The 22,864-nt window shown below is 41.3% G+C and overlaps 1 protein-coding gene across 1 annotated transcript; it reads left to right on the top strand.

Annotated features, from left to right (window-relative positions):
* The first annotated feature begins 11,713 nt into the window (after window positions 1-11,713).
* Window positions 11,714-21,533, top strand: LOC120929281 (keratin, type II cytoskeletal cochleal-like). Its single transcript, XM_040340606.1, has 9 exons — window positions 11,714-12,216; window positions 13,518-13,726; window positions 17,515-17,575; window positions 17,664-17,759; window positions 17,852-18,016; window positions 18,991-19,116; window positions 19,490-19,710; window positions 20,629-20,657; window positions 21,148-21,533. The coding sequence occupies exons 1-9, from the start codon at window positions 11,791-11,793 to the stop codon at window positions 21,315-21,317; spliced, it is 1,503 nt and encodes a 500-aa protein (XP_040196540.1). The 5' UTR covers window positions 11,714-11,790; the 3' UTR covers window positions 21,318-21,533.
* The last annotated feature ends 1,331 nt before the right edge of the window (window positions 21,534-22,864 follow it).

Genomic DNA, 22,864 nt, shown 5'->3' with positions numbered 1-22,864 from the left:
ATCAAAAATTGTTATTATACGCCCCTGTTAAACAGGGGCAGAAAAATTGGGTCTTAGGCACTGGTGGCGGTGCCACAACACTGCAACCCCTCACAGATAATGTCATTGGAGTGCAGTAAAGAGCCACATGCAAAGTCTTGCATCAAAAATTGTTATTATACGCCCCTGTTAAACATGGGCAGAAAAATTGGGCCTTAGGCACTGGTGGCGGTGCCACAACACGGCAACCCCTCACAGATAATGTCATTGGAGCGCAGCAAAGAGCCACATGCAAAGTCTTGCATCAAAAATTGTTATTATACGCCCCTGTTAAACAGGGGCAGAAAAATTGGGCCTTAGGCAATGGTGGCGGTGGACAGAACCAACAATGTTCTTACTAGCTATCAGCAAGATCATTGAGGAGGAAAAGGATATTGAGTCACAGTCACTCAGCATCAGCATAGGCAGTCTCCAAGGGATCTGACATTTCCAAAAAAATTATTCAGTTACATCAGCATCAGGTGCTTGGTAGCTGTTGTTGATCCAAGCCTGATTAATTTTTCTGAAGGTCAGACGATCGACAGAGTCGGTGGAGAGACACACCCTGTGATCGGTCACAAAGCCTCCAGCAGCACTGAATGTGCGTTCTGAAAGAACGCTGGATGCAGGACAAGCTACAGGCCAGTAGCTCAATTGCGTACTGTGCAAGTTCTGGCCAGTGATCCATCCTCAAGACCCAGTAAGCCAGAGGATTTTCGGTGGGGAAGGTGTCCAAGTCTGATCTTGCCCCTAGGTATTCACGCACCATGAAAACCAGACGCCGGCGCTGGCGATGGTTGCTGGAACCGGCGGTCATACCTTGGGGCTGCGGACTAAAAAATTGTCTGAACGCATCGGTCGGACGGCCACCTTCTCCACTGCTCCTTCTGTAAATCATCGAAGCCTCAGCAACACGTTGTCCAAGAACAGGATTTGGTAATCCCCCAGGTTCTGGGAACGTGTTGCACAGACCTTTCTGCAAGGCCTCCTGAAGATGTTTTATCTTCTGCTCCCTCTGCGACGGCAAGATAAGCTCTGCAACCTTACTCCTGTAACGTGGATCAAGGAGAGTTGCCAGCCAGTAATGATCCCTCTCCTTAATACCACGAATACGAGGATCCTTACGCAGGCTTTGCAGGATCAGGGAGGCCATGCAGCGTAGGTTTGCTGAGGCATTCGGGGCACAGTGCTCTGGGTCACTGAGGACGACAGGATCCGCAGCCACCTCATCCTAGCCACGTAAAAGTCCATGGGTTCCTTGGGACTGTAAGTGATCCCTTGAAGACTGCTGCTGCTGATGCTGAGTGCTAGGCTCCACCTCCATGCTGCTGATACAATTATCCTCCTCCTCCTCCTCCACCTCGTCCTCCTCGTCCTCTTCCTGTGTGCTAGGCGGGCATGCAGGACCACTGTCTCGATAAAGGGGGCCTTGAGAGGTAAGGAAGTCCTCCTCTTCCTCCCTCTGTTCTGCCACAAGGGCCCTGTCCATTATTCCATGTAGCGTGTGCTCCAACATGTGAATAAGAGGGACAGTCTCACTGATGCTCGCACTGTCACTGCTCACCATCCTTGTGGCCTCCTCAAATAGTGACAGTACAGTACATGCATCCCTGATCAAGGCCCACTGGTGAAAAAAACCCAAGCTCCCCTGACCCAGTTGGCACAGGTACTCATTGATGGCCCTCTGCTGCGTGTGCAGCCGCTGCAGCATGGCCAATATAGAGTTCCATCTGGTGGGCATGTCACAGATTAGGCGGTTCTTGGGCAGGTTGTATTCACCTTCAACCATCTCTGAGCCTGCCCCTGTAGAGCTGACAGAACCTCTGCCCCAGTGTGGCTCCTGTCTCCCAAGCACACCAGCTCTAGCACCGCATGGCATCTCTTGGCCTGCATTCCTGCGTAGCCCCTCGTATGCCTATGGAGCACGGCTGGTTCCGAGGAAACATCAACACAGGAAGAGGCCACAGAGGAAGAAGAAGAGGAGGGGGTGGAGGAGAGAGGTGTGTCACAACCAGTAGTAGTGTTTTGAAGGCGTGGTGGCGGAACAACCTCCAACACTACTGTACCTTGCCCTGCGTCCTTCCCAGCTGCCAGCAGAGTCACCCAATGTGCCCTGAAAGAGAGGTAACGTCCCTGTCCATGCCTGCTGGACCATGAGTCAGCGGTGATATGCACCTTACCACTGACCGCCCTGTCCAGCGAGGCATGGACATTGCCTTCCACATGGCGGTAGAGAGCCGGAATCGCCTTCCGTGAGAAAAAGTGGCGTTTGGGAACTTGCCACTGAGGTACTGCACATTCCACAAACTCACGGAAGGGGGCAGAATCTATCAACTGAAAAGGCAGCAGTTGAAGTGCTAGCAATTTCGCTAAGCTAGCATTCAACCGCTGGGCATGTGGATGGCTGGGAGAGTACTTCTTTCGGCGCTGAAGCAGCTGGGGCAGGGAAATTTGTCTGGTATCATCACTAGATTGCCCGCATGTACTACTAGGTTGTGACACACCTATTTCTACACCTTCAGTCCTATCAGTGCAGGCTTCAGAGTGGACTGAGGGTCTAGTGGGGTTGGAGGTCCCAGCTGATGAGGGGCAAGGGGAGATCCACTTTGTTCTTTGGTGTGGGTCTTTCTGGTATGCTTGCCAACGAACTGCATGGCAGGTGGACATATGTCTGGTCAAGCATATGGTGCCCAAGCGGTTGATGTTTTGGCCACGCGAGATACGCTTGAGACATATATGTTGCAAATAGCAATGGTGCGATCTGATGCACATGTCTCAAAAAATGCCCACTCCAAAGAACTTTTGCAGTAACGTTGAGACACAGCAGCGCCCTGCGTAGCTCTGCGATGTAATGCAGTTGGTGTGCTGCCCTTAAGCTGGCCCCTGGAGGGCATCATGCCTCTTTGGAGATGTGCCTGTGCCTCTTCCTCCTCCTCCTCCTCCTCCTCTTCCTCCTCCTCTTTCCTATCAGGCACCCACGTAGAGTCAGTGACCTCCTCATCCCCTCCCTCCTCCTCTATGTCGAAAACCTGGCAGTATGCTGCAGCTGGGGGAACATGACTGCCAGATTGCTGTCCCTCTCGAGCCCCCCCTCTCTCTGGGCTCACATTACTGCCTTCCTCTATCTGTGTTCCATCATTGGAGCCTTCAAAACGCTGCGCATCTTCATGCAGCATGTACCCAACACTGTGTTGAAACAGTTCGGGAGACTCCTCAGGTGGACATGGTTGGACTAGTGAGTGATGCCATTGTACAGAGGGAAGAGGACGCCTTGGCAGCTGCTTTGGCAGACAAACTAAGCTCAGCCTGGGTGAGAGAGGATGAGGAAAGCTTGGTCATCCACTCTACTAATTGCTCTGCATGTTGAGGCTCAACACGGCCAGCTCCCGAAAAGAAGGACGAGCGTGTCAAACGGCCATATGCTGAAGAGGATGCACCATGTCCATCACCAGCGTTGCCTCTAGATGCAGAGCCTGCTTGCCCTCTTGACTCTCTGCCTCTCTTTGTTGTCCTTCCAGACATTGTAATGGCCTGCACAGGACAAAATCAGTACACACACCTCGTACCTTTAGGTACAAACTGGAGAGGACAAGTGCAGTAAACTCCAAGTAGGTTGAAGTGAAAACTATACAGCACAAGTGCAGTAACAGCAACTACGTTTAGGTGCTATTAAACCGGACAAGTGCAGTAACACTGAGTACGTTTAGGTGCTAATACACAGGCAAGTGCAGTACCAGCAGCTACTTTTAGGTGCTATTAAACAGGACAAGTGCAGTAGCACTGAGTACGTTTAGGTGCTAATACACAGGCAAGTGCAGTACCAGCAACTACGTTTAGGTGCTATTAAACAGGACAAGTGCAGTAACACCGAGTACGTTTAGGTGCTAATACACAGGCAAGTGCAGTACCAGCAACTACGTTTAGGTGCTATTAAACAGGACAAGTGCAGTAACACTGAGTACGTTTAGGTGCTAATACACAGCACAAGTGCAGTAACACCAATTTCGTCTAGGTGCTATTAAACAGGACAAGTGCAGTGACACCGAGTACGTTTAGGTGCTAATACACAGCCAAGTGCAGTACCAGCAGCTACTTTTAGGTGCTATTAAACAGGACAAGTGCAGTAGCACTGAGTACGTTTAGGTGCTAATACACAGGCAAGTGCAGTACCAGCAACTACGTTTAGGTGCTATTAAACAGGACAAGTGCAGTAACACCGAGTACGTTTAGGTGCTAATACACAGGCAAGTGCAGTACCAGCAACTACGTTTAGGTGCTATTAAACAGGACAGGTGCAGTAACACTGAGTACGTTTAGGTGCTAATACACAGCACAAGTGCAGTAACACCAATTTCGTTTAGGTGCTATTAAACAGGACAAGTGCAGTGACACCGAGTACGTTTAGGTGCTAATACACAGCCAAGTGCAGTACCAGCAACTATGTTTAGGTGCTATTAAACAGGACAAGTGCAGTAACACTGAGTACATTTAGGTGTAAACTAAACAGCACACAGGCAATACAACACGTTAGAACACTGCAGCTAGCACAATCTACTGCCTGACAAATAGGAATAGCTTATCTAGCTAAGCTATACAGTGTATAAATATATGTACAACTCCTAGGATGTATATATATCCTCTGCACACTGTAAATGTAACTAAACTGACTAGCTTGCCTGCCTGACACTGCGTCTCTCGCTCTCTCTCTCTCTCTCTCTAACTGACTGACTGTTCTTTTCTTTAACAACCCTGCAAGACACTACACGCAGCCGCCTTGCAGGCGGCCTTATATAGTGTGGGGCGCGTACTAAACCCCCTGAGCCATAATTGGCCAAAGCCACCCTGGCTTTGGCCAATTATGGCTCTCCGATTTTTACGCGCTGTGATTGGCCAAGCATGCAGCAGGTTCATAGTGCATGCTTGGCCAATCATCAGCGAGCAATGCCACAGTGAACTATGGACCGTTGCACTCGAATTTGGCGCGAACGACCCGTTTTGTTTGAATTTGGACGAACGTACGAACAGACGATGTTCGAGTCGAACATACGTTCGACTCGAACACAAAGCTCATCCCCAATTGAGATGCTGTGGCATGACCTCAAGAAAGCGATTCATTCCAGACATCCCAAGAATATTGCTGAACTGAAAATGTTCTGTAAAGAAGAATGGTCAAGAATTACTCCTGACCGCTGTGCACATCTGATCTGCAACTACAGGAAACGTTTGGTTGAAGTTATTGCTGCCAAAGGAGGTTCAACCAGTTATTAAATCCAAGGGTTCACATACTTTTTCCATGTGCACTGTGAATGTTTACATGGTGTGTTAAATAAAAACATGTTAACATTTAATTCTTTGTGTGTTATTAGTTTAAGCAGACTGTGATTGTCTATTGTTGTGACTTAGATGAAGATCAGATCTCATTTTATGACAAATTTGTGCAGAAATCCATATTTTTTCAAAAGGGGTCACATACTTTTTCTTGCAACTGTAATGATATAACCTGTGTCATTGCATAAAATAATTAATCTATCATACAAAAATTATTTGTTTCTATGAAACAAACAATTAAAGTGCAAATGCTGTTAAAAAAAAAGTGCTGTGTGCTGACACAGTGAACAAAAAGTGCTTAGTGCAAGAAAATAGTATTCATTAGTAAAGTACATGCATCAAAACTTCATGTGTGTTCAAAATATTTGCAGTCCATTTTGCAATCTGATGGAAAAATCCAAGATTATTATTATTACTTTCTTGGATTTTTCCTGGGATTGCAAAATGGACTGCAATTATTTTGAACACACATGAATTTTTGATGCATGCACTTTACTAATGAATAATATTAGCACTTAGCACTTTTTGTTTACTGTGTCAGCACACATTTTTTTTCTTTTGCACTTTTTTTAACAGCATTTGCATTTGGTTTGTTTCATAGAAACAAATAATTTTTGTATGATAGATTATTATTTTATGCAATGACATTATACATGATTGCTGGATTGAATGCATTTTACATGTGTACAGTAAGGGATTAGGTTAATAGCAGTGGGTTCACTATCACCAAATTGTGGGATTATAGATTTGCGCTGCTTGCTTTTTTATTCTTGCCAATTAATTGGTGATCATAGGCATGCACAGGGAGTGTGCCAGTTGTGCCAGGTGTGCCTGGGCACACCCTAAGCACCCCAAGCACAATAGCATTATCACTCTGTGTGCAGGCAGGGATGGGAACTGTCTCTGACCAGTTCTGCCATTCATGAAGTGCTTCTTTCACTGTACTGGCTCTACCATAAGAGTGTGTGTCTGTATGTGTATGCATATATCACACACAAATATACAAGCATGCATGTACAGTTGTGGCCAAAAGTTTTGAGGATGACACAAATATTAGTTTTCACAAAGTTTGCTGCTAAACTGCTTTTAGATCTTTGTTTCAGTTGTTTCTGTGATGTAGCGAAATATAATTACACGCACTTCATACGTTTCAAAGGATTTTATCGACAATTACATGACATTTATGCAAAGAGTCAGTATTTGCAGTGTTGGCCCTTTTTTTTCAGGACCTCTGCAATTCGACTGGGCATGCTCTCAATCAACTTCTGGGCCAATTCCTGACTGATAGCAACCCATTCTTTCATAATCACTTCTTGGAGTTTGTCAGAATTAGTGGGTTTTTATTTGTCCACCCGCCTCTTGAGGATTGACCACTAGTGTTGAGCAGAATATGCCATATTCGATTTCGCGATATATCTCGAATATATATTCGAATATTCGAGATATATTCGCTAAATTCGAATATTCGTGATATTTTATCGAAATTAAATGATTGCGATTTTTCGCGAATGCGAAAATAATTGCGATTTTTTGATAACTGCGGTAGGAGCACTCTGATTGGCTCAGAATATTCGTGATATTTTATCGAAATATCGCAACATGCGAATGCGATATTTATTGCGCAATTTCGAGAAATGCTGGAGGAGCGCTCTGATTGGCTCAGAATATTCGTGATATTTTATCGAAATATCGCAACATGCGAATGCGATATTTATTGCGCAATTTCGACAAATGCTGTAGGAGCACTCTGATTGGCTCAGAATATTCGTGATATTTTACAATACAAAATAATTGCGAATATTCGGCAAATGCGGAAGGAGCACTCTGATTGGCTCAGAATATTCTTGATATTTTACAATACAAAATAATTGCGAATATTCGGCAAATGCAGAAGGAGCACTCTGATTGGCTCAGAATATTCTTGATATTTTACAATACAAAATAATTGCGAATATTCGGCAAATGCTGAAGGAGCACTCTGATTGGCTCAGAATATTCGTGATATTTTACAATACAAAATAAAAAGTGTTTTGCATTGGTGGTGATTCTTTACTCTATCCATCTGTCACAGCCGTTTGTCAATCAAACACCTTGAAGATTGAACACGTTCATGCTGCATGCTTTGGACTTTTTTTCACTTCACATATCAAAGACATTTTTATGAAAGATTATTTTTCTATTATTGGGACTATATTTCTTTATATATTTGTTTCACTGTGTATTTCACAAGTTATTTGCGCTTGCTTATTTTATAATTTGCCCACATGTCTTGTCACTAGACATATTTTTTATTCTTGTAGAGCGACTCCATTTTCTGTCTTGTATTAATTTATGTTGTATAACATTTTTGAGTTGCTGCTGTATTCTCCCCTTTTTTAAGGTATGCGCAATTTTTTCCTTCTTACAAAAAATAATAATATCAAACATACAAATATTCATAACATACACATACACAAAGCCCCCCCCTTTTGCATCAGAGACAATCAGAGTTCTCCTACCACAGTTATCGAAAATTTGCAATCATTTTCGCATTCGCAATAGCGAAAAATCGCAATTTTTTTTTTTTTTCAATTTGGCAACATAAAAGGATCGCCTCAGCTTAGCTACTCGGCCCAGGGTCTCTAATCATACCAGCAATGCTTTTAGACGTCGATAGGATGTGATCTGTTTTAAAAATCAAATTGAAAAAATGCGAATATTCGGAATTGCGAATATTCACCGCGAAATTCGAAATATAGCGCGATTTCTCGAATATGCTATATTCGAGTCGAATATTCGCAATGCGAATATTCGTGAGCAACACTATTGACCACAAGTTCTCAATGGGATTAATATCTGGGCAGTTTCCAGGCCATGGACACAAAATGTCAATGTTTTGGTCCCCGAGCCACTTAGTTATCACTTTTGCCTTATGGCACGGTGCTCCATCGTGCTGGAAAATGCATTGTTGTTCACCAAACTGTTGTTGGATTGTTGGAAGAAGTTGCTGTTGGAGGGTGTTTTGGTACCATTCTTTATTCATGGCTGAGTTTTTGGGCAAAATTGTGAGTGAGCCCACTCCCTTGGATGAGAAGCAACCCCACACATGAATGGTCTCAGGATGCTTTACTGTTGGCATGACACAGGACTGATGGTAGCGCTCACCTTTTCTTCTCCGGACAAGCCTTTTTCCTGATGCCCCAAGCAATCGGAAAGAGGCTTCATCGGAGAATATGACTTTGCCCCAGTCCTCAGCAGTCCATTCACCATATTTTCTGCAGAAGATCAATCTGTCCCTGATGTTTTTTTTGGAGAGAAGTGGCTTCTTTGCTGCCCTTCTTGACAGCAGGCCATCTTCCAAAAGTCTTTGCCTCACTGTGCGTGCAGATGCGCTCACACCTGCCTGCTGCCATTCCTGAGCAAGCTCTGCACTGGTGGCACTCCGATTCCGCAGCTGAATCCTCTTTAGGAGACGGTCCTGGCACTTGCTGGACTTTCTTGGGCACCCTGAAGCCTTCTTCACAAATGCAGTGGAATTTTTTTTATGGGATTAAGTTAATTTTCATGGCAAAGAGGAACTTTCTGGAGTACCGTATTTATCGGCGTATACCGCGCACTTTTTTGCCCTGAAATTCAGGGCAAAATCGTGGGTGCGTGATATACGCCGATACCCGCTTCCCGCGCCGAGTTTGAACTACTGCGCCGGCATATACCGAGCGCAGTACACTCGTGTATAGTCGGGCAGGCTTGGCTCCTCTCACAGTCAAGTTCTGGACGTACAGGACACACAGGACATGACCGCGAGAGGAGCCAAGCCTGCCCGACTATACACGAGTGTACTGCGCTCGGTATATGCCGGCGCAGTAGTTCAAACTCAGCGCGGGAAGCGGGGATCAAGCGGGAAGGACACCGCAGAAGGACGCCGAACCCGACGAGGAGGACACCACCAAAGCCGCAGACGGACGCCGGACCCGACGAGGCCGCCGATGGACATCAAAACTGTAAGTACTAAAATATTTTTTTTACAGGAATGCGGGTCCACTTTAGGGGTGAGCACTATACGCCGGAGCGCGCAATACCCCGATAAATACGGTATATGCAATTTCCCATCTCAAAAACTGAGGCAGCAGACTTTGTGAAAATTTGTATTTGTGTCATTCTCAAAACTTTTGGCCATGGCTGTATGTTTGATCTTTGGGGTGCGCACCCTAATGCAATAGGCTACACACATCTATGCTGGGGATTCACAGGTACTTGGGCGGCAGCAATATTATTTAATTCCTCGATCTTCCATTAATATCTTTGGGGACTAGTTTTTCTTGTTGTTTGTCCAAGTGTCCGTTTTTATCGGGTCTATTCAATACTAAGTGAAGAGAGGTGATTTGTCAGAAAAATTGCAAAATCTAAGCCAAAGTGGCTGAAGTAGAAAAAAAAGCTTTAATTGAAAAAAATTTAGTTTGGCTTTTTTGGCCAATATTTTACCATTTCTCAATTTTTTTTACCTCAGTTCCAGAAGTACGGGGAGGTACCAGAGATGCTGATTGCTTAGTCATCCCAGCCTCCTTGAGTACCTCACCCTAACCCAAATTTAAAACACTCAGGCCACAGTTTCATCATAAACTGCACCGTTTCTTCTGTGCTGAGAGTTCAGGAAGGCAGAATTTTTCCCTGCAGTCTGTATACACACCCACATGTGTGATGTCAATATTATGTGACCTGGCTTTCTCTGAGAACAAGAAACTGTCCTCTCCAGCATAAAAGACACAACTGAGCATGTGCAGGTTGGCTATTGCCTGTGTATTAGCTGGCTTTCTCCAGATAGACATGGGAGGAGCTATGCATACAGTAAAAAAAAAGTACAGTGAATATAACAAGCATGCTATGCTGCATATACAGACTTATTTTACTGTTGTGGGTTTAGTAATACTTTAACTTATATAATCCTGTGTTTGGTAATGCAGTGTGCTCCTGTCTCTGTGATTTATAATAAACAAATGCAGTATATACCGTATTTCAGAGTGCTGTTTGGCGTTCACATGACCGGCCTGCTCTCTCCTCTTCCTGTCTGACTTTTGCAGCAGACCGGGCTGAGATTCCCTCGTTGACATCTGCCGGGAGAGGAGGAGAGAGCCAGCTGGTCACGTAAGCACTGAACAGCGCTCTGAAATACAGTATATACTGCATTTTTGTTTTATAATTCACAGAGACAGGAGCACACAGCAGTAGCAAACACACAGGATTCTATGAGTTTTTAATGTTATTCCAAAAGCAAGGGGTTCGAGAGAGAGGACAGAGGATAGACAGGAGAGCTGCGGAAGAAGGAGGCACGTAAACTGACCACAGTGTCAGGGCTCCTCAGCAGCCACAATATATACCGTGGGCAGTTTACAGAGAGGATGGCAGAAACTGGCAGGATCAGCCAGGTATTTCAGGTGATACAGCGGGCCAAACATATATAACATGCTTTAAGAGAACAGGGTTTTCTTTAGGGTAATAAACGCTTGAATGCACTATTCAGTGAATTGAGGTAAGTTTTCAGGGAATGGGGAAAAATTTAGGCCAAAAAAACTGAAGTAGAAATATTTGAATGGGGGATTTTTTTTCTACTTCAGCCACTTTGGTTTAGATTTTGCAATTCTCCTGACAATTCACCTCTCTTCACTTTTTAGTGAATAGACCCTATAAAACTGAGACTTGAATAACTCTTGCTAATGCTATAGACCTGCATGAGCCATGCTATAGACTTGTGGGGCTCTTGCTATAGGCTTGCGGGGCTCTTGCTATAGACTTGTGGGGATCTTGCTATAGGCTTGCAGGGATCTTGCTAAAGATTTGCAGGGCTCTTGCTATAGACTTGTGGGGCTCTTGCTATAGGCTTGTGGGGATCTTGCTATAGGCTTGCAGGGAACTTGCTATAGACTTGCAGGGCTCTTGCTATAGGCTTGTGGGGATCTTGCTATAGGCTTGTGGGGATCTTGCTATAGGCTTGCAGGGCTCTTGCTATAAGCTTGCAGGGATCTTGATATAGGCTTGCGGGGTTCTTACTACAGTTGAAATCCTTGAAATTCAATATCTTGATTTTGTTTTTAATATTGGGCCATTCCAAGTAGAACCAACTTGTAAGGCATTACTGGGACATGTACAAGACATGGTAATTATTTCTTGTAATAACATCAGCTCATATTGCTTACACTAATAAAACATTGTTTTATTATTTTATTAGCCACTAGTAAAATCATTGCAGCTTTGAAAATATAGGTGGGTTACTGTTTTATTTTCTGTGACAAACGGATGAACTATTATCATCAAGCTAAAATCATAGGAAGTCATAATAATGTCAATATTACTAACTACACCCAGTTTAGTATAAAAAGAGCCTAGCAAGTGTCAGTGCATTGAACATTGCTCTGGAGAGTAGACAGCACCTTGGATTCTTTGTGTATCAACTCTAAGAGGAGATCCATCATGTCTCACCGCTCCATCCTGGCCTCTTCTGGACACAAGCACTTCAGTTCTGGTTCTGTTTCTTTACCCAAACATTCCAGCTCACACAGCTTCTTATCACACTCTTCTAAAAATGTTCACCAGACCAAGCATTGTTTCAGCAGCAAGAGTGATCATTATGTTGGGTCAAAGGGACCTAAGATTTCAATGGGAAGTTTCCATACAGGAAAAAGTGGACATGGACATGGATCTGGATCTGGTATTGTTGGACATGGTCATGGATTTAGAGGAATGTCTGGTTCTGGAGGGATCACATCAGTTACTGTTAACCAGGGTCTTCTAGCTCCTCTGAATCTGGAAATTGACTCAAACATCCAAAGAGTTAGAACAGAAGAAAAGAACCAAATTAAGGGCCTGAATAATAAATTTGCCTCCTTTATTGACAAGGTGAGAATTGTCAAGTTAATTTATAATGAAAGAAAAAGGTGTATGTACATATGATTAGGTGGCTGACAATACTGAAAAGTTTGTACTTTGGACTTAAGTCCGATGGACTTGTGTACACACGATCGGATTATGCTCCATCGGACATTTGTTGTCGAAAAGTTTGAGAGCATGCACAGCGAACATTTGTCCGATGAAAAAGCAAAAACAATTATTTGATGGAGCATACAGACGGTTGCCCGCAGTTAGAAACAACCCCCCTAGGGAGCAGTTAACCCCTTGATCACCCCCTAGTGTTAACCCCTTCCCATGCCAGATACATATATACAGTAATCAGTGTCTATTTTTAGCTCTGATCGCTGTATAAGTGTCACTGTTTCCGAAAAAGTGTCCGATCTGTCCTCCCCAATGTCGCAGTTCTGCTAAAAATCACAGATCGCCACCATTACTAGCAAAACATAAATAAATAATTAAAATGCCATAAATCTATCCACTATTTTTGTAGGCGCTTTAACTTTTGCGCAAACCAACTAATATAAGCTTACTGCAATTTTTTTGCCTAAAATATGTAGAAAAATACATATTGACCTAAATTGACGAATACATTTTTTTGGGGATATTAATTTATAGAAAAACGTTAAAAATGTTGTTATTTTTTCAAAATTGCCTTTTTTTGTTTAAAGTGCAAAAAATAAAAACTGCAATCACAAACTGAAAAGTATAAAGTAATAAAATCACGCTGATTAAATAAAGTCCATATATACAACCAAATATAATCATATAAATGTGAAAATAGAAAGTCCACACTTAATATGATAAAGTGAATGTTTCCATATCGGTATTCATCATCCATCACCAAAAGCCATGGGCGTTTTCTGACCTCCTGTGACAAGGGGTCCACTGGAGCTGGTAAGCAGTTTCTACAGCTGGTGGTGGATTCACTTGGATGCTTTTAGTAATGGATGATGGACACGGATATGGAAACATTCACTTTATCATATTAAGTGTGGACTTTCTATTTTCACATTCATATGATTTTATTTGGTTGTATAGATGGACTTTATTTAATCAGCGTGATTTTATTTTCATTTTATAATTCTAGTGAACTGTTTTGATAATGGAAACATAGATGTGCATTCTCTGTACTAAATTATACTGTCCCAGTCAAAGGACATGGAAAATACTCTAATAAAATGCTTTTGCGAATCCAATCTGGCTTAGGTTCATGTGAAAATATGTATATTTTTGTATGTTACCCCATTTTTTCTATACCCATAAGCAATTATTTTATACTCTCAACACAGGTAAGATTTTTGGAACAGCAGAACAAGATGCTGGAGACCAAATGGTCTATTCTACAAGATCAGAACACAGCAAGATCTCAGATTGAACCTTTGTTTGAGGCTTTTATTGGCAACCTCAGGAGACAGCTGGAGAATCTAGAATGTGAGAGAGCTCGCCTGGATGCAGAGAGGAACAGCATGGAGAGCACTGTAGAAGAAATAAGGAGAAGGTACCAATAGTATTACACAATAATGCATAAATGTATGGAGTACTCTGCATCTAACAGTAAAGCTTTACCCTCTCCATGTTTTGGGGCCAGGCTCAGACTGGTAATACAGAAATTATAGTATTCGTCCTTAAAGTGGGTTGTAAAGGTTTGTTTTAGTTTTTTCTAAATAGGTTCCTTTAAGCTAGTGCATTGTTGGTTCACTTACCTTTTCCTTCGATTTCCCTTCTAAATGTTTTTTTATTTGTCTGAATTTCTCACTTCCTGTTTCTCCTCAGTAAGGGAAATCGAAGGAAAAGGTAAGTGAACCAACAATGCACTAGCTTAATTAAAGGAATCTATTTAGAAAATAAAAAACAAACCTTTACAACCCCTTTAAATCCTAGTTCTTAAAGCAGAACTAAGCTCAGAATTAAACTGTATCTCAAAATAAAGCCTGTTAGAAATGTTCTTTATGTTATTAAATCCTTAATCAAAAATCCCTAAATCAAACACATACAGTGTATGCTACATTTAAGGGATGCCTCTGGTGGTAACTGTCACAGTTGCCAGTGTGTTTATGTCAGCTCTCAACAGAACTTTCACTTAAATGACTGGTATTATAGCTGTGTAGCACCATGGCAGCTGCAGATCTAAATAAAGGCAAAGATTGTCTTCAGCTGCAAAAGAATATAAGGGTATACATTTTCTTTGATACTGTACTTAGTTTTTTAGGAACATGTAGGGCTTTAATTTGGAGCAAATTTATATATATATATATATATATATATATATATATATATATATATATATATATATATTTTTTTTTTTTTCTTGGAAATTTATTGATAGTAAATAGTAGAAAATATTGAAAAAATGCATTTTCCTATAATTTTTCCCAACACAACATTTACAGAATTTGAGTACCCCCAGATATTTACACAAAATATATTAATTAAAGTCTGCTAATTAAAATCATATCACAGTGCAACTTTCAAGTAATGTAGCAATATGGTAAAACTCAAAGTGAACATATACAATTTAGGAAAGCTTTATTCCTTTTTTTTTCAACCTGGAGGAGACATCTGGGGTCTTATTGACCCCACATCTTTCCATAAAGAGGACCTGTCATTAACCATTCCTATTACAAGGGATGTTTACATTCCTTGTAATATGAATAAAAGTGATCAATCTTTTTTAAAGTACTGTCCCCAGTAGCTCGCGCTCCGAAGTGAATGCACAAATATGTAAACGCTGTTCAAACAACACATGTGAGGTATCGCTGTGTGCGTTAGAGATTGAGCAACTCTAAACTGGTAACCTGTAATAAAATGTAAAGCGTTGCATATGGAGATTTTTAAGTTTGGCGAAATTCCATAAGCGTGCGCATTTACTAAGCTCTGGGACAACTGCAAAAAAAGTTGAACCACTTCCAGGGCCTATTATGGTACTCCTCTCCTATATGTAAAAATCATCATTTTATTGCTCAAAAATTACTCAAAACCCCCATATATATGTATATATATATAATATTTGGGGGTTTTGAGTAATTTTCTAGCAATAAAATGATGATTTTTACATATAGGAGAGGAGTACCAGAATAGGCCCTGGAAGTGGTTCAACTTTTCAAGAAAAATAAAAAGCATTTTTGCTTGCACATGACTGGATGATGGAAGTCAGTAGAGCTTCTGCTCATTTACTAAGCTCCAGAGCAATTGCACTTGCAGAGTAAATCTGCACTTTATAAAGGGCACAGTCTTTTTGCCTTTAGCATACCTCCCAACTTTTGCAGTTTTGAATGAGGGACATTTAAGGGGGAGATTGGCCTGTGGCAAACGTAGCGTGCCGCAGAAAAAAGTATGTGTGCTTAAAGTATGCTGGCTGAGAAGGGATAATCTGGCATCCTCTGTGTGCCTCTACCACTATCCCCTTTAGCTACAGAGGCAGTACCTGCGGGTGTATACATACTGTATCCACAATGCTTTGCTTCACAGCTGCGGTATTAATTATACCCTCTGTTGAACGTCTCCCATTCAAGTGAATGGCACTGCGGTACAAGTACCATACAACTGTGTGCAATGCACGCGGTTGCAACATGCTAATGTGGGGTTGAAGTGGTTAAATCAGGTGGTGAAGATGCAATACAACACCCCTTTATCACCTGCCAAATTGTCTCTGAAAAGCAATCAGAATTTTTTTTCCCCCATCTCTCTGGCAGATGGTTGGCAGGCTCGTTTCAGGCTGGCAGTGCACGGTCATGGTGTGCACCCCAAGCCAACTTCTGTAAATGATGCTGTTGGTGCTGGCATGCTGATCTGTGCTCCAAGACATGCGCAAGGGGTTAATACACATTACGGCTCACCATTTGTTTGCTAGAGGTTACTGCTCACTGATTGCCGCTCATTGATTGGTTGTTAGAGGTTACTACACATTACTAGAGGTTACTACAGATTACCGCTCAGTGATTGCTTGCTAGGGGTTACTGCTCACCATTCGGTTACTAGAGGTTACTGCACATTACTGCTCACCATTCGGTTACTGCACATTACCACTCACCGTTCAGTTAATAGAGGTTACTACACATTACCGCTCACCATTCGGTTACTAGAGGTTACAACACACTGATTGCCTGCAACTCAATGTTCCCTTCTGCAAGTTGCTCAGTCCTGCCACTGCTTTATTAATCCCCACCCCCTTTGATGATAGAAGGCTGAGGAAGAAATACACACACACAGCCTGTTCTGTGTCTCTTTGATCTCCGTTAGTACTCCCTGTCACACACTCACAGCTGCTCCTGTCCTGACAGAGGGAGAAGAAGGCTCTGTAGAACATGCAACCCACAGCTGTGCTCCTGTCACAGTGTGGCCATAGGAGAACAAGTGGGGGTGCACCCACTACAGCGATGCCACTGCCTCCAGGGAACCTGTCTACCATTTTTCCCGGCCCCTGCTCTTACCTTACTTACAGGAACAACTTGAAACCAGGAGTTGGAGGCGGAGCTGGGAGGGAGAGCTGCTTTGCATGAAGGTGCTTTTCTCCACACCCACTGCTGTCATCGATTGCCAGGATGCCGTGCCGGGGAGGGGGCTGGCTGCAGTGAGGATATTCCCACTGAGTGGAGCCCAGTGTCTGAACTTATTCCAGCACTGGGATCCAGGACTCCAGGCCAGATCCGTGGGCCCCCGGGACTTACTGCAAATTGTGGGAAAAATCCAATGGAATCCGGGAAGGTTGGGAGGTATGCCTTTAGTAAATCAACCCCATAGTGTTTGCATTTGTGCTCTTACTACGAAATTGAGTGTAGAAGCATCTGAAGCCCAGGGCTTAGAACTGAATGCTGAGTGTCATTGTCATTCAGTTTCAGCCAAAACCCCTGCTAGGACGCACAGGAGCTACTGATTCCCAGAGACATTTCAAAACAGCACTGGGACAAATAGTCACTCTACTCTACAACATTTTAAATTGGCACGGGGGACTTAATGGTTTAGAATGTTAATCAAATAATATATAATAATACAATAAAGATTAGCAATACAAATATTACAAGAATTGGATAAAAAAAACATTATTAAAAAGAAATCTTTACATATAACATTTAACATGCCTTGACACTTAAAAAGGTAGCTCAATACTACCATCCTTTACTATATGGTGGTTTCCGGTACTCCCCAAGAAAGAAAAAAAAAAGAGGGGGTGGGGAGGGAGAACGCAGGAAGACGTTTGTGACTATAAAAAACAAAAACTGTTAATAATTTACAAATTGTTTAGCATGTAAAGGACATATGAGAAAATAAAAATGTGTCTTTTTACAGATATGAAGATGAAGTCAACAGAAGAACAGGTGCCGAGAATGAATTTGTTTCTCTGAAGAGGGTAAACATTTTAAAATTAGTCACAGCTTTCTCTATTGTCTTGTAAAGCAACACTAATAAAACGAATAACTCTGTATTTCTAACTTTAGGATGTTGATGCTGCTTTCATGAACAAAGCTGAACTTCAGGCCAAGGCCGACTCCCTGAGCGATGAGATCAGCTTCCTTAGGACCCTGTATGATGCGGTAAATATTGCTCCTTTTGGGTCATAAGCACATTTCTTAATTAATTTATAAAGCTGTACTGTAATTGCTGTACATATTTTCTAAATTTGCAGGAAATCAATCAACTACAAGCTCAGATTTCAGACACCTCAGTTCTTGTGTCCATGGACAACAGCCGAGACCTAGACATCAATGGTATCATCGCTGAAGTCAGAGCTCAATATGAAGAGGTCGCTAACAGAAGTAGAGCCGAGGCTGAAGCCATGTACCAATCCAGGGTGAGTGTGTTATAATTGGAGCTACAAGGCAACAGGTATCATCATGTATTGTAATTCAGAATAGATAGTGAATGAATAGTTGAATAGTTTGAATAAGTGATTGAGAGGAAAACGGTATATGTTCACCACAGACGATATTCTGCCATGTTTTTTTTTACATTTAAACAATATATTAATTTAATGAGACTAATGCTGTCAGTACAGTTACCCAGTGTTAAAACACCATTAGTGTGCTGCCACCCGGCTAGAAAACATTTTGATTTCAGCCAACCCTTTTCCTTAAAAATTAAATAATACGCAAGGTATAGTTTGGCCCAAAGTTAAAATGCATTTAAGACCATCTCTTCCCTCCTCAAAAAATGCAGTATACTACATTTTACAGCTCCTTAGATATGGTGCCTGTATTTGTTTTCCATTTTGGCCTTTTTTACTTTTTTTTCACTTGGCAATACTGCAAAAAACACAATTATTTTCCCTCACTCTACTGTTTCTATGGAGGGAGCCATGGTTTTTAATATGTCTTCCTCTCGATCTCTATTACGATGTTAGTGGATGGGCTTAGTAATTTACAGAAGGAAGAAAACATTGTTTGTGCGCTCAGTTCAACTCCCTAAAAGTAACCAAGACACTGCATTTCTGGCAAGATCAACACACATTTTCTTTACTTGCTGGAATAGTTTTTAACATGAAAAAGAAAAATTAATGCAGCCACCACATCAAAGTACTTATAACCTAAAAGTTAGATATCATTTAAACATCTGTGTTAATTTTTTTTTTCTGGCTATAACTTCTACTTATGATAATTACATTTAAAATAGTAGTTTTATATCTTAATACTGTATATTAAAAAAAAAATATGTTTTCATATGAGACATGAGCCTTCAAATAAAATGGCGCATGGAATAACAAATGGAATTAAAACATTTGGTTTCCACAAATATTCTAATTTTATTTTATTTTTTTATTATCTACAGTTTGAAGATCTGCGAATGGCAGCTGGAAGAAATGGAAATGATCTGCAGAACAGCCAAAATGAGATTGCGAATCTCAATCGAACAATTCAGAAGCTTAAGGGTGAAATTGAATGTGCTAAATCCCAGGTATAAATCCAGAGTTTGTTTTATAATTTTATGGCCAACTTTACAATATTGTTAGCACCTCTGATTTAGGGTTTTTAAGTTTCAGCGCGCTTGTTTAGATTAATGTTTAATGTTACCTTTTTCCAGATTTAGACTGATCAGAAATGTATTTTGCTTCACATTTTGATTTTTTTAGATTGGATATTTAAAAAATTATATATTTTTTGTAATATGTAATTTATTGTTTTCTTGTTGATATAAATAGAACATTTTCAGCACTTCTTTCATTGAGATCCCTTTTGCTCATGTATATTTTTTCAAACTTATTGAACTCAAATAAAACAAAGCTGGAAATACTAAATGTAAAGAATGCATGTTATTTAATCATTTCTAGCGTGCTGCACTTGAAGCTGCCATCAGGGAAGCTGAGGAAAGTGGTGAAGCTGCTGTCAGGGATGCCAAGCAAAAATTGTCTGAATTGGAAGCTGCCCTACAGAAGGCCAAACAGGACATGGCTCGCCAACTAAGAGAATACCAGGAACTGATGAATGTTAAACTGGCTCTGGATATTGAGATTGCCACTTATAAGAAAATGCTGGAAGGAGAAGAGCACAGGTATATAGTTCATATGTCAGGCAAGGAACATGCTAACTGGAAGATAAAACAAAGAGATTACTTCATCAGTCTTCTGCTCCTCTTTTGATATCCATTGCCAGGCTTTGGGTAGGGAGGTGGCCTAGCTGTGTTATTTAGCTGCATCAGAGTCAGGTCACCAGGATGACTGTGCTGTGTGGCAGAGCCAGAATGTAAATGTCAGTATGGACCTCAAGAGTATTATTAGACTGAGGGTTTGCAAAAGTTCTAGATTCCTAAAGACATAAATATTTTTGTTAATCTGTCACAATTGGGCAGCAATATTCAAATGGACAGGTACTGTATGTAAGGGTCAGAACCGAGGAGTCTGTATTTTCTTTATATGTAAGAAATACATTTTAGTTCTCTACCCAGATAGCAAATATAACTTGCCACAAATATGTGGCAGTGTTGATTTGTAAGTCTGTTAACTTGCTGCACATTTTCTCTGGCAAGTTGTACACTTGCAGAGCACTTGAAGCACAAGTTCTAGTTGACACTTTTCCTATTTGTAGCAAATTTGCATCACAATTCTCTAGCAAGAACAAAGTTGCAATGGTGAGTCTACAGCAAGAGCTTTACAAAGTCTACAGCATGAAAATTCAGCCACAGTGACCCCTGTGGTAGGATGTCTATTGCACAACATAGCTATTGCAAAGAAATGATCTGGAACCCTGCAATGTGGACTTGCTGCAATTGCGCAACAAATTTGTAAAGCCCAGCAAGTCTAGTAATAGCTGATCAAGTCATTTTCAAAATTGCAGCACAATTGCTTGTTATCTGGGTTTCTGCCTGATAGCCCGTTCATTTGTTATATACCAGTTAATGTTCGTAGGTGTAAGAAAAAATCTTACAGAATTAAATTCATGCTACAATTCTGTTTGTTTTTCTCATTTTCAGGATAGGTGCGGAGGGACATGTAAACATTTGTAAGTGAAACAGTTTATTACATAAATAATAAAAACCTATGTGCAAATTCACACACAGTATTAATGTGGATTCTATGCCTCACAAATTTAGTGTTGAAATATTTTGAATATAACTCATTTACTAATAAATAATTTATCATTCATATAAATTATTTTTACCACAGATACTATACTCTAAACTATTATGTGTTAATGTTTTTGGGATTAATAATACTGTGCACAGATCATGATGTGCAGTTTCTAATTTCAGCCAATCACAGTCCATCTAAAACTAACTACACCTATCTTTATATTCTAAAATATAGAGAAAAAAAGGACTAGAGAGGGTGGGTTAATGAATATTTAACTAAAGTATACTTGCCCTTGAAGAAAAATTGAGGAGACTTGCTGGATTCATAATAGCACATTGTCTTCTGAATTTCATTGCCTAGACATATTACCTGAAATGACAAAGCTTACCATATTGACATAACCTGTCCATTTGTTTCAGCTGTCCTGCACTCCAGCACTGGAGGAAAACACCATTCTTCAGGAAAGTCCCATGAAGCTGGTGGCCACCACCACCAACAGCAACACCACCATCATCATAAGGGAGGGTTCAGCTCCAGAAGCCATGTCCCCACAAGCAAGCATCACTCCAGCCATGGACATCACTGCTAAAGTGAAGACCTATATACAGACATATGATGAAGCTGCTCAATATATGCATGGCATAAAAGCCTACAAAAAAATGTAGAATTCTCCTTTTCATATTACGTCTCTATATGAGTTAGGGGTGCTGGCTTGCTTATTAGTGTAGTCTAAATATAATGTTTACTGTATATATTTCTGACATTGTATGCTATAAAATGCTTCAATAAACAGTAATCAATGGTTTGGCATCTGCTGTAATTATAAATGCTGACACTAGCTCAAATTTGTGACATTTCCCACAGATCATTTACAGTAGTTGATGATTTACAATTCTAACAATTCTAATTTTGACCACTGGGAGTATAAAAATGGATGATGAGTTAAGCTCAGCTCATTCCTCCTTTATATTACCCTACCGTATATACTCAAGTATACGTTGATTTCTTTAGTACACTTTTTTGTGCTGAAAATGCCCCCCTCGGCTTATACTCGAGTCACCTTTTTGCGCCTGATCTCCCGGATTTTGGGGACCCGGTACCAGCAAAACTTGGCATACATGTAGCCCCACTCTTTCTCTACAAGTGTGCCCAGTTTGTTGTCCGGAGGATCTACGGCCGGGGAGCACCTATTTTTCAAACCCGGGCACCCCTTCCATAGACTCCCATGTTAAATGGTAATTTCTCAGGTGACTTTGGGGACCCAATACTGGCCGGTCGTAGGGTCCCTGGACCCATAGACTCCAATTTTAAATGTCAGTCTAGGCATAGGCACAATGAGGCATGGGCACAGTGAGGCATGGGCACAGTGAGTCATGCACATGGACACAGTGAGGCATGCAGATGGACACTCTAGGCTTATACTCGAGTCAATAAGTTTTCCCAGTTTTTTTGTGGTAAAATTAGGTGCCTCGGCTTATATTTGGGTCAGCTTATACTCGAGTATATACAGTAGTTTATACAGAAAACACAAATTATGCATGTCTGCTAAGCATATTTTACCATTGCCAGTAGTTCCTGTCCCAGTAAAGTCTACTGTTAAATATCACACTCACACACTTTAGTGCATGTCCTAGTAGATGCAAATTAACTACCAGCCAGACCAGAATGGGGCTAACGATCAGCTCTAGAACAACCCTTCTCTACCGGGGTTCTGTGGCACCCTAGGATTCCTGTTAAGATTGCTAGGGGTTCATAAAGCTTTAAGCAATTGGGAATTGATCTCCCACTTATACTGACCACCATTGTGAAAAAGATAATTTTTCATTGACCACCAATGCAAGTAGGCACTTTTTTCACCAACTACTAATATTAGGGAACACCGCATGTGTTACTGTTTGTAGCTCTTTTTCTGTTACTATCATTAATTTAATTTTAAAATTAAAACTGAAAATATTGTTGATGTATAGAGCAAAGGGTATATAAAATCAATCTTCCCTGGGTGTCAAATATGATAGGTAGGTTACATTGGTTAATCTTTTTTGCTACTTTTTGACCATAGTAATGTGCAATAGCCTGCAGATATAATTATTGTTATCAGGGGTACCCCAAGGCCTGGACAATATTTAAAGTATTCCC

The sequence above is a fragment of the Rana temporaria genome, chromosome 2 (genome assembly GCF_905171775.1).
Source record: "Rana temporaria chromosome 2, aRanTem1.1, whole genome shotgun sequence".
NCBI classification, from domain to species: Eukaryota; Metazoa; Chordata; class Amphibia; order Anura; family Ranidae; genus Rana; species Rana temporaria.
The sequence above is the reverse complement of the archived record's forward strand: the minus strand, read 5'-3'. Positions and strand labels throughout refer to the sequence as shown.